This window comes from Mercenaria mercenaria, chromosome 8 (assembly GCF_021730395.1).
Source record: "Mercenaria mercenaria strain notata chromosome 8, MADL_Memer_1, whole genome shotgun sequence".
Taxonomy (NCBI): Eukaryota; Metazoa; Mollusca; class Bivalvia; order Venerida; family Veneridae; genus Mercenaria; species Mercenaria mercenaria.
The window spans coordinates 38,376,166-38,389,767 of record NC_069368.1 but is presented as its reverse complement, the minus strand read 5'-3'; the positions used below and the strand labels follow the sequence as shown (position 1 = coordinate 38,389,767).

The following is a 13,602-nucleotide window of genomic DNA, read 5'->3' as shown; positions in this document are numbered from 1 at the left end:
AATTTAACCGACGGTTAGTTTAACAGCTGGTTAAAGTTTCGAACAACTTGGCCCAGGTTATATGATTTATAAACGATGTGTTTAGTGGACCATTTGTTAGAATGGCTTATCGTTAAGTAAAGTTACAGTGTGTATAGCAGTTCCGAATCACCTAACAGAAAACGTTCAATATGTCAAATAGAATTGTGTCCTTTGGGGTTTAGTGTTCATATGGAAAGATGAAAAAATAAAAAGTATAATTTCATTTCTGGGATTACTAGTTTGGTCACAGGGTACATACTGATTTTCGTCGAAAATTTGCAAATAATTGCCATTTTAAAGAAAAATATACAGTATTATGAAAAATACGCAATAAACATTTCAAAACATAGCCATGACTGTTTATTTCCATCTGCAAAAACGTTATTTTGAAAATAAGAAAGCCTTCAATTTTATATGAGGTCATTTCCAAACGTAAGCAGTCAAGTAGTTCCGAATCACTTTTACAACATTTATCTCCCCTGCAAGAACAATATAACAATCAACTTCTCAAAAGTTTGTGGTATTATTCGTGTTACTAAGGGACATTCAACTGACAAAACATTTACATTTTATTGGCAATATACGAAGAAAAAAATGAAGTGATTCGGAACTGCTTTAGATTCGGAATACCTAGACATACTGTATTATTATTATTATTATCATTTACCACTGACGTCACAATCCTTTTTTAAAAAATCTTGGCTGATTTTCAATCAGATGCTTAAATAAATTGACTGTAACCGTGGTTTATATCGGGGAAATACGCTGAATTTATCATATAATATAATGAGGTGTAAACATCAAGATCGCTTGCTTTTTGACATCAATTGGATAAGAAAACATAAGATAAGAAAGCACAAAGGCGTTACGCTCTTTTCGTCTCTATTCAAGTTAAAACATTTTCCATAAATATTTATTCATTTATTTGTTTATTTATTTTTTTAGTTAGTTAGTTACAATGTAAGTTAGTTAGTCAGTTAGTCAGTTAGTTATCTATTAAAATAGTTAAGGTTATGTTTTATAATATGACAATTAGAATGAATTGGGGAGTTGGTTCCGGTTAGTCAGAGGAAGCTGTACAGGTTAAAAGTATGCATGTAATAAAACCCAGAGATTGGTTTAATTTATTAAAGTAAATTTAATGAAATATACTGTTAATCGAGAAAAACAACTATTTCTCGAATAATAGTTATATCAACCAGAGGAGTGATCTTCATCGACGAATAACTAAACTGAACAAGGTTTTAACTGTACAAGCCTTCAGTAAGGATATATTGACAACGTACACACTAACGTTTATACCAATTTAAACTTTTAGGTGCTTGACGTCAGAACTAAGCGGAGTTCTGATATCATGGACATGACTGCTGAGACTGACTATCGTCGAACTTGAAAATTTTGTTTTATCGCATCTCAAAAATATGGGTTTTTTAACAGAACAGAACTTTATTGAAGGAACATAGATTACAAAAAATCATTTTGCAATAACATGTGCACAGAACATAATTATATACAAGAAATTCACAAACGGGTATTGGTAATTTTATGTTTGTGGGGACAGGGGTTAATCTTTTTTTTCTTTTTTTTTTATCTAAATTTGATATATTGCAGAAATACATAAAGTGCTAATAGTTTTACAAGGACAGGGGCAGTAATAGCCAATTGTCACAGCCGTTAATATCAATTGCCTGGTTGTTTTCGTCACAGAGCATGTTTGGGTTTTTTTAGCTCACCTGAGCACGAACTTTTGTAATCGTCCGTCGTCCGTCGTCAACAATTTGACTGTTAAAGTAAACTCTAAAGTCACAATTTTGGCCCAATCTTAATGAAACTTGGTCAGAATGTTACCCTCAATAAAATCTTCGATATTGGGTCATCTGGGGTCAAAAACTAGGTCACCAGGTCAGATCAAAGGAAAAGCTCGTTTACACTCTAGAGGCCACATTTATGATAATATCTCTACGAAACTTGGTCAGATTGTTAATCTTGATGATCTTTAGGAAAAGTTCAAATCTAAGTCATGTGGAGTCAAAAACTAGGTCACCAGGTCAAAAAAATCAAAGGAAAAGATTGTTTACAGTCTATAGGCCACATTTATGACTGTATCTTCGTGAAACTTTGTCGGAATGTTAATGATGATCTTTATGTCAAGTTCAAATCTGGTCCAAGTGGGGTCAAAAAACTAGGTCACCAGGTCAACTCAAAGGACAGCTTGTTAACACTCTAGAGGCGACATTTATGACTGTATCTTCATGAAACTTAGTCAGAATGTTAACCTTGATGATCTTTAGGTCAAATTCGAATCTGGGTCATGTGGAATGTGACCTACTGACCTATTTTCTTGTTTTTTAAGATACAGCCTTGAAATTTGGATGACATGTACAGTTTTGTACACTGATCTTAAAACTGACTTTTAGTGACCATGAATGTGACCTACTGATCTAGTTTCTTGTTTCAGCTAACTTGCGCCGAAGGCTCATGGTGAGCTATTAGGATCGATGAATGTTCGTCATTCGTCCGTCCGTCCGTTCACATTGTTTGTTTACATTCTAGCATCCACAATTTTGAAGCAATCTTAATCAAACTTGGTTACAATGTTTTTAGTCAGAAGACCTCGGATGAGTTCGATTATGGGCTAGATCGGATCGGTATGTTGAGAGTTATGCGCCCTTGATTGACAAAATTTGCTATATTTCACTTTGTTTACACTCGAGCATTTTCATTTCTTCACCAATCCCAATCATATTTACAAAGAATGTGTATGACCTCAAGATCTTGGATGGGTTCGAACTGGTAGGATTAGAGTTATGTGCACTTGATTGACAAAATGTGCTATATTTCACTTTGTTTTAATCATACTTACATAAAGTGTGTATGACCTCAAGATTTTCGATGAGTTTGATTATGAGAAAAGTCGGGCTGGTATGACCAGAGTAATAGGCCCTTGATTTACAAAAATTATTATATTTTACGTTCTTAACACTTCAGCACTTTCATTTCTTCACCAGTCCAAAACATATTTACCTAATATATGTATTGCCATAAGACCTTGAATGAGTTTAATTTTAAACAAATTCAGACCAGAGTTATGCGCCCTTGATTTTGCAAAAATCCCTATATCTTACCTTGTTTACACTATAACACTTTCATTCTTTCAGCAATCCAAATCATATTTATACAAAATGTGTATGAGCATAAGATCTCAGATGAGTTCGATTATAAGTGAAATCTGACCATAAGGTTTAGAGCTATTCACCCTTGATTTTACAGAAATTGCTATAATTTCCATTGTTTACACACAAGCAACTTCATTTCTTCACCAATCCAAATAATATTTACACAGAATGTGTCTGATCAAAAGCTCTTGGCTGAGTTCCAAGAGCTAAATCCGTTTAGTAGGACCAGAGTTATGTGCCCTTGATTTACAAAAAAATGTTATATTTTACGTTGTTTATACTCCAGCACTTTCATTTCTTCACCAATCAAAAACATATTTACCTATGTATTGCCATAAGATCTTGGATGAGTTTAATTTTGAACAAAACCAGACCAGAGTTATGCGCCCTTGATTTTGCAAACTCCCTATATTTTACCTTGTTTACACTATAACACCTTCATTTTGCAATCCAGATCATATTTATACAAAATGTGTATGAGCATAAGATCTCAGATGAGTTCGATTATGAGTGAAATCTGACTGTAAGGACTAGAGTTACTCACCCTTGATTTTACAGAAATTGCTATATTTTCCATTGTTTATTCTCAAGCAACTTCATTTCTTCACCAATCAAAATAATATTTACACAGAATGTGTTTGATTAAAAGCTCTTGGCTGAGTTCCAAGAACTAAATCCGTTTAGTAGGACCAGAATTATGTGCCCTTGATTTACAAAAATTTCTATTTTTCACATTGTTTTGCATTTTTCTTTCTTCACCAGTCCTAATCATGTGTACGTGATTAATTTGAAAGTTCATGTATATGTCTTCAGGTGGTCTCAGATTATCAGGGTAGATAACTCCGGACTGATTTTATTTCAAATTACCTCCCTTTGTCTTTAATTAAAATGAACATATTTTGGCAACTACTTGCATGATTGGTTCCAAATTTCATTTATGTGATCATGTGGACTCAGACAATCAGGGTAGACAACTCCGGAGTGAATTTATGACAAATAACCTCCCTTTATTTTAATTTGAATGGATATTTCTCAGTAACTTCTGACAAGACTGATCTGAAATTTTATCAGTGTCGAAATCTTGGACGAGTTCTAATATCTGTCATGTGAGGTCAAAAACTGGGCCACTAGGTCAAATCAAAGAAAATGCTTATTTATACTCAAGAGGCCATATTTTTGATCCAATTTTAATGAAAATTTGTCAGAATATTTGTCATTAAATCACTAGGCCAAACAAGTTTACATTATAATGGTATGTTACTCAGGTGAGCGACCTAGGGCCATCTTGGCCCTCTTGTCTTAATAAAAACAAGAACAACAACAAAAAATAAAAATATAACAATGGATTATACATAGATGAATACTGAAACTATCAATTTAAACTTGTGAACGGACATAGATGAATACTATAACTATAAATTTAAACTTGTGAACGGACATAGATGAATACTGTAACTATAAAACGGGCATAGATGAATACTGTAACTATAAATTTAAAATTGTGAACGGACATAAATGAATACTGTAACAATAAAACGAACATAGATGAAAACTGTAACTATAAATTTAAAATTATGAACAGACATAGAACATATATAACTAAGCACAGTTAAGCCACCAAATGCAACACATATAGACAGATTTACAACGCTATCGGTTGCCGTGATGTTTTACCAGATATTTTGATTTTAATGCGTATGCGCTCTTTACATGTGACTGATTAACAGCAAGTAAACCTACATAAAAATCATCATTATATTGCGAATTGTTTTGCCCCAATAAAGAAGATTTTGATCACACAATTTATTGAACGGAATGCCTTGATTAAAGACAGACATGTTATTAATAATATCTTACCTGAGAAGCCGGCTTTATTCTTATTTTCGTCAGAAAAGAACAAGCACTCCAAGTCTAGAGCCAAACATAAAACAATTATAAAACTTGTTTCTTACATTTAAAATGTCATATTTTCTTTCATTTTATCTGTCAAAGTAGTGTTTTCTTCAAAATTCAAATAGCTGTTGTATACATTTTTCTCCGATTTGAATGACATCTGTTATAAATTCTTAGGGAACGCGGCTCTTTGTCACTGAAGTTGCGTAACTTTAATTTAATTCCGAGGATGAAACCTAAGTAGACCGCATCATAAAAGTTACTGAAGCATATAAGGTGCCTTTGATGCTTCTTACTTTATGCACTTCGGTCATCAACGCCATAATTAGTACGCACTCGGATTAATATATCACTTGGCGAAGCTTTTTTGTAAATCTTAAATAAACATATCGCACGGTATCTAAAATTTTACATAAAATCCATATATCTCTAATGTTTGTATTCTGGATCATTTTCTGTCATTTTCTGTTGCTGTGGTTTACGTTAAAGGGTAACTGTTATCAAGGAACGTAGCATTCCCTTTTGAATATTCGTCCTTGTTCCACTTTCCCCTTGACCCCCCGCTTTCTACCCCCTACAACTTCCTCCCCCCCCCCGTTGTGTATATTTTGCATAGTATTAAAATGTACTTGACACAGATTTTTGAAGCAACCCGTATATATATATATATAATATTTTTCCGTTACAGAATTTTTTTTGTTGTGGACCTACTTTGCAAATGCGTGGCTCTGTGGCTGTGTTTGTGGTACTCTATGCTTCCGAGAAATCTACCCTTAATATTTTTTTCATATTTTGATAATGCTAATTTCTGCAATATATTTGCATGCTATTTATCTTATGATTTGTATAGATGATAAGCTGTAATGCTTCAATCTAAATTCATTTTTTTTTCTGTTCTGTTCATATTCTTAATATGTCTGGAATAAGTTGTAAAATAATTAAAATGATTAAATCCATTTATTAGAAATGTTAAATCTTGTATAAAAGACTTAGATACAAAGTCATATTCACACTATTTTGATGTATCACTCGGATTGAAACAAGGGGAGCCACTCTCTCCAGTGCTTTTTATCCTCTTTGTTAATGATATAAGTAGTATCGTTGATTTCTTACAACTTTCAGATGACGATATAAACTTGTTATCTATGTATATGATACTATTTGCTGATGATATTGCACTATTTACTACCACTCCTGATAGTCTTCAACTAAAACCCAATAATCTTTTTGAATATTCACGCAAATGGGGGTTGAAAATAAATGGTAATGAAACTAAAATGCGTATATTTGAAAAGAGAAAACTAGAAATTATTATATATGGTTTTACAAATGGAGAACATGTCGAAACAGTAGACTCTTTTTGCGATCTTGTACTGTGTTAAATGCTGTGAAAACTCTTAATGACCAGGCTCTCAAAGCATATAATAACCTGCTGTATGTTTTCAATCGAATTAAGATAGACATGAAAACAAAATTGTCTTCGATTCTCTTGTCTCTTCTATATAGTTCGGAAGTATGGGATATATAATTACAAGGAAATCGGCAAAATTCCTTTCAGGTTCTGTAAAATTATTCTAGGGGTTCGTCCTCTGACTTCCAATGCTGCTGTTCTTGGCGAGCTTGGTCGTTTCCTTCTTTCTGTTATTTGTAAAGAGCGAGTTCTAAAATATTGGGTAAATATAATGAAAACTCCCCAGTCACTTGTATATAAAAAATGTATGGAACAGTGTGGTTTGTTAAATAACAATATTTAAACAATGTTGAATCTACTAAAGACAATTGGATATCCTAGGATATTACTTACATGCCAATTTTAAAACAGAGATTACGTGATCAGTATGTACAAGACTGGAATGATGTGATAAGTAATCAGTCCAAATAGTTTTATTACAGAAAGTTTAAGACTAAAGTGTACAAATATGAAAAGTATTTAGATGTAGTAGGTAATGATGTACATAGAAAAGAAATGCCTCGTGTTTGGCTTTGTTCACATTACCTTGAAATTGAAAGTGGAAGATTTTCTGGAGTTGACAGAAACTTACGTGTTTGTAAACTTTGTACACAAAATGTAGAATCAGAATATCATTTCCTGTTATGCTGTCCACTGTCAAACGTATGGTATTGATCATTCATTGAATGTATAAATAAATGTACTAGGATATTATCTACAAGTAGTTATTAAAAATACAACCAAATGTGTATATTATGCTATGCAATTAAGAAAGGGAAAACAACTTACAGATATTGCTGCTTCTTAATAACTTAGATATATTTAGAACTTATATTTATTAAAAATGTATATTTTGTGATATCTTAGCCATCCTTTTTATATTTGTAAATGGCCAAAGGTATATTGTATATGCCGATGTGCCAATAAATCTGAAACTGAAACTGAATAAAATCGAAAATATACTATGCGCAAAAATAATTATAATAAACTTGAAATCCGCAAAAATAAAAGATCATGGTCTAACAACAGATAAAGAATGTGAATATAGAACACCCCTCCCCGCTATCCGCCCCCTCTCTGAAAAATTTGACTGCGGCGGTTATCACACCTACCACCTGAATATTGTTAAATAAAAACTTTAAAATCTAAAGAATCAATAGAAATAAAAAATATCGACTTTAAGATGATAATTATCTATTTGAATACGGACTGAATTTATCCCCATTTGGGTATAATTGGATACAAAATCAAAGGAGGGATTGTGTCCGTCTTTGTTAAAGTTGGCATGGGGTACTATAGGGGACTTTAAAAGTGTGCGTGTGGGGATGGAGGACGGGTACATCAGTTGGAATAAATCTTTAACCCCGTCGAAAATCTTTAGTTTTTTGTATTTCTGTAATATGCTCAATACTGATTGTGTCCACTTCTCCTATGAACCCAAGTAATGATTCTTGACCACATCGACTGGACGTAATGTCGACTAACGTAATTTGGAATTACATTCCTTCTTGGACAATGGTTGCTGAAAGGTCACGAATTTTGTCAATAAAATATTTTTTCTTGCCCTCCCTCCAAGAAGATTCATTTCCGGTTAGCAAGCCAGCTACTTTAGTAGTAATTTTGCGTTAGCCCATCAGTATGTGGCCCTCATCGGTATAATGATGCAGAAAAGAAATTACCACTAGACGGGAACGTCATTAATGCAACGTTGGGCATTTAAACTGTAAGTAATAAAGATCAAATCTGTTTTTCAAACCCAACCGCATGCCATTATCCCACCCAAAACCATAACACTGCCTCCACCAAAACATTCACACTCCAACAAGCAATTTTAAGCAAACGATCACCTCGACGTCAGAAAATGCGTACTCTACCATCCGAAACGCTAAGATTGGAACGAGACTTGCCACTGAACAACACCCTTCGCCATCGGGCACGAGTCCAACGTACATGACGTTGAGCCCAGAGCCACCAATGGTTACAGTTAATCTGACCAACGTAGGGCCGTTGGCACTTACTGGGTTTTTAAAACTTGTCTTGTGTTTCAGATTGTTGAAATATCCTACAATCTATCAAACAAGGATGTAAAACAAGAGCTGTCCGTATAACAGTGCGCTCCACTTTTCGGCGATTTGACAGTAAAATGAATTTATGTCTCAATAAAAGACCTCTACTTTAAAAGGAAGATACACTAAGATATTTAAATACCCTACTTTAACCTTAAAATAACCTAAGTATAACACCTTGGTGACCTTGACCTTGGGTATAATGGGCCCAGCCCCTGCACATACTTTGTTTGTATGCTGGACAATGTTTATGTGAGGTTACAGTAAGATATAAGCAATAGTAACAAAGATATGTCAGAAAAACAAAGGTTGCCGAAAAAAATTATAACAGAGTTACCAACGTCCCCCGCCTAAGGACATTTTTCATAAAACATACTGCATGTTGGTATGAACAAAAAATACCAAGAGTGCCAGGATGTCACAATATAATCCCGTCATGTAGATGTTACAGTAAAACATATTCTGTTTGAGTTTGGTAGACAGTAAGCCAAAACAATGACATATCCAATTCTAACAACCAGGTTAAAAAGTTTCAAGAATAAACTATTTATAGTAGCAACAAAGAGAAGTAAGTTTTGTTTTTCTAAGTGCACAAAACGAACTCCTTACCAGGAAAAGATATCTTAAAATACACCTAAAATTTGAAAGTAACGTTTATGTTGTACCACAGAAAAGTGGTCTTGATTTTTCCCTACGGTCAATAATAAAAAAGTTACAATATATATATTATTTATAGTAACAACAAAGGGAAGTTAATCTTTAAAAAAATGTAAGTTCACACAAAAATCCTTACCATGTAACGACAGATCAAAATACACCTAAAAATTGGATGTAACATGCATGTTGTACTACAGAAAACTGGTCTCGATTTTTCCCTATGGCCAGTAATAAAAAAGTTAAAGTATAAGCTATTTATAGTAACAACGAAGGGAAGTAATTCTAAATTAGGGACCTGGTTCTTGCGCATGACACTGCGTCTCATGATGGTGAACAATTGTGCCAAGTTACATCAAAATCCCTTCATGTATGAAGAAGAAATGCTCCGGACAAAGTCATTCTTGTATCTGACCTTTGGCCTCTAAGTGTGACCTTGACCTTAGAGCTAGGAGGTCTGAGTCTTGCGCATGACACGTCCTCTCATTATGGTGAACATTTATGCCAAGTTATTTCAAAATCCCTTCATGGATGGCAGAGTTATGGACCGGACACGAAACATACCCTGTTAACCTTTGACCTCTAAATTTGACCTTGACCTTGTTGCTAGGGGTCTGAGTCTTTCGCATGACACGTCGTCTCATTATTGTGAATGTGTATGCCAAGCTATTTCAAAATCCCTTCATGGATGGCAGAATAATGGACCGGACACGAAGTGTGACGAACGGAAGGACGGAAGGATGGAAGGACAGATGGACGGAAGGACGCAGCCTATTTCTATGTCCTCCTTTTTTTCTTCGAAAAAGGCGGGGGACAAAAAAAAGACCTAAGTATAACACCTTGGTTACCTTGACCTTAGGTATAATGGACCCAGCCCCTGCAATACTTTGTTTGTATGCTGTACAATGTTTATGTGAAGTTAAAGTAAGATACAAGCAATAGTAACAAAGATATGACAGAAAAATAAAGGTTGCCGAAAAACTTTACCATTAAAAATAAGTACAAATGTATAACACTTTGGTGACCTTGACCTTGGGTATAATATACTTTGTTTGCATGCTGAACCATGTTAATGACATTGTGAAGTTACAATAAGATATATTAAGAGCAATAGTAACAAAGAAAAACAAATGTTGCCGAAAAACTTTAACCAAGAAAGCTCAAGCCGACGCTGACGCCGACGCCGGGGCGAGTAGAATAGCACCCTATTCTTGGAATAGTGTAGCTAACTAAAAATTATTTTGAAAAACTACCCTTTTTACATATGAGCTTCTCTAAAAAATAATGAAACATAGATTTCTAAGAGAAATATAACTCTATGTCATGGGTCTTTTTATTATCTTACAGAATATACAAAAAAGGAAAATGTCGTAAAATGTCGCATGCATTGGTGCTACACATCGGGCAAGTTGAAGAATTAGACAGTCTAATCGCTAACAGTTAGGCCAAGGTGGCCGGACAGGCCTGTATCTAATTGATTTTTCTCCTATTCCAGAGACTTTCTCTCGCTCTGTCCCTCTCGTCAGATCGCTTTGTGTCTATACTAGTATCTAATGGATTTCTCTCCTATTCCGGCGACTTTCTCTCGCTCTGTTCCTCTAGTCAGATCGCTTTGTGCCTATACTAGTATCATATGGATTTCTCTCCTATTCTGGCGACTTTCTCTCGCTCTGTTCCTCTAGTCAGATCGCTTTGTGTCTATACTAGTATCTAATGGATTTCTCTCCTATTCCGGCGACTTTCTCTCGCTCTGTCCCTCTGGTCAGATCGCTTTGTGTCTATACTAGCAGGATAAATTTGGCGCCCTGAGTGGCCACCTTTATATACAAAGTACCTTTAAACGTTATTGGTTTAAACAGTATTTTTTTAGAAAACTGCACATATAACAATATACATGAAATTCGTAGATGAATGTATTAGAAAACAAGATTACAAAAACTTATATGAATTCTTCTCCATTAAGAAATATTTACACAAATACAAAGATGCTTTAGCAACATGGTCGTGTAACATATGCAGATGAAGTACGAATGTGATACCTTTTGATGGTGAGATTTGGAAAAGATGAACTACTACGACAATAAATGCCTGTTATTAGGTAGCCTGTCCAAACAGTGAGTAATTATGGTAAGTAGGCATCAATTTTTTTTGAATGAACAAGAGTGAACGGATGAAAAAAAAAAACAGGTTAAAATTACATATCAAAGCGCTGTGTTGATTAGATGAAGTTTTGTACTTTGGCGAAGAGAAGGGTGTTATCGTTAAGAGATAGGTGCTTTTTTTTCCGAACAAAAGTTTTAATTAAGGGTCCGCGGGCATGGAAGTTAGTAAGTAATGGCTAACAGTTCCGACCGATCCACAGGAGCACAATAGTTACTCTACAATCGACCTTCTATACAAATCATGATTTAAAGAACTGCATCCTAGTCGCAGGCGAGCGTGGATGATTTGTCCAAGACGGACACCAGAGTTGTAATATTTGGGGGTTCGCCGTGAGGTACAGTTGAGAGATGCGTTGAATGCATCTATTGGTGTGTATGTGCGGAAGTCCTCAGACAGTGAATTTCATTCCTGGATAGTTCTTGGAAGAAATGAACTAGAGTATAATGAAGTGCGAGGGCGGAGAGGTGTTATATCATTGGTATGACTTAGGTTGTATTGGGGCTGTTGGCTTGGTGACAGGAGGCTACAGTGATAATCAGGACAAAGATTATTTTTCATTTTGAAAAGGAGGTTAAGTATTTGTTTTTTCCGTCTAGATTCAAGAGTTTCACAACCGAAATCATGGATAAGTTTCTGAAGATTACATAATATTAGTTGCCCCGGCAACGATCCTAACTGCCTCATTTTGGATAGACTCAACTTCCTTGCTTAGATCGTTAGACAACGTCAGCGTACTCTAGAAGAGGACAGATAAAAGAGATATACATACACTCTAGACATGATCGGTTCAGAAGGTATTTCAGCGACCAAAACATGCTAATTCTTGACCACGCTTTGTCGAGCGTCGCTGAAATGTGGGCGTCCCAACGTGCATCGGGAGTCAGAGTAATTCCAAGAAGTTTGTGTGCTTGAATTTCGGGGATCAAGGTGTTATTAAAAACTGGATAATTGGGTTTTGCCGTCTTTCTCAAAAAGATCATAGATTCCGTTTTGTCAGGATTAAAAGATACTACCCAGGTTTTTGACCAAGAGAAGATAGTGTCGAGGTCTTTGTTTAGTTTTGATGCAGAGATTCCGGAGTGTCTACAACAATATAAAGACTCGTGTCATCAGCGAAAAGCTTAATTTTACAGCCGATATCCTGAACGATGTCGTTAATATATACAAGAAAGAGCAGCGGGCCTAGTATAGAGCCTTGAGGAGCGCCAGCTGAGACATGAGACCACGAAGAGGGGAAATTTGCATACTGAACCCGCTGGCGCCTAGGGGAGAGGTAAGAAGAAAACTATTGCAGTAATGAACCTCTCACGCCAAGACGGGACAATTTGTAAAGAAGACCGCGGTGCCAAACGCTGTCAGATATGGAAGCCCTGGAGGGACAATTGATTTCCGTACTTCCAACTTCTGACTTCTAACTTTTGCACTTCTCACTTCCAACTTCTTGACTTTCTACTTCCTACTTCTAACTTCCACACTTCTGACTTCTAACTTCTGCACTTCTTTCGACTTCTGATTTCAAACTTCCACACTTCTTACTTCCGACTTCTTGAATTCTTACTTCCTTCTTCTAACTTTCGCACTTTTGACTTCTAACTTCCGCACTTCTGACTTCCAACTTCCTGACTTCTTACTTCCGACTTCCCACTTCCACACTTCTTACTTCCGACTTCCAAAGAGGGAAAGTTGGAAGTCAGAAGTGCGGAAGTTGGAAATAAGGATGTTAGAAGTCAGAAGTGTGGAAGTTAGAAGTCAGAAGTGCGGATGTTAGAAGTGGGAAGTAAAAAGTCAAGAAGTCGGAAGTTAGAAGCGTGGAAGTTGGAAATCAGAAGTCGAAAGTCAGGAAGTTGGAAGTCGGAAGTGCGGAAGTTAGAAGTCAGAAGTGTGGAAGTTAGAAGTCAGAAGTGCGGATGTTAGAAGTGGGAAGTAAAAAGTCAAGAAGTCGGAAGTTAGAAGCGTGGAAGTTGGAAATCAGAAGTCGAAAGTCAGGAAGTTGGAAGTCGGAAGTGCGGAAGTTAGAAGTCAGAAGTGCGGAAGTTAGAAGAAGGAAGTAAGAAATCAAAAAGTCGGAAGTAAGAAGTGTGGAAGTTGGGAATCACAAGTCGAAAGTCAGGAAGTTGGAAGTTAAAAGTGCGGAAGTTAGAAGTCAGAAGTGCGGAAGTTAGAAGAAAGAAGTAAGAAG

At 35.5% G+C, this 13,602-nt stretch overlaps 1 protein-coding gene across 2 annotated transcripts in view; it reads right to left on the bottom strand.

The window, feature by feature from the left end:
- LOC123566562 (cartilage matrix protein-like) overlaps positions 1-13,602 on the bottom strand; it is a 110,262-nt gene that overhangs the window by 19,399 nt on the left and 77,261 nt on the right. Inside the window, exon 3 of one of the 2 annotated variants that reach the window (XM_045360787.2) lies at positions 5,055-5,108. The exons of the other annotated variant lie outside the window; for it this stretch is intronic. Within the exon in view, the coding sequence (XP_045216722.2) occupies positions 5,055-5,108 (54 nt within the window). The remainder of the gene's footprint in view (positions 1-5,054; positions 5,109-13,602) is intronic. 2 annotated transcript variants of the gene reach the window in all.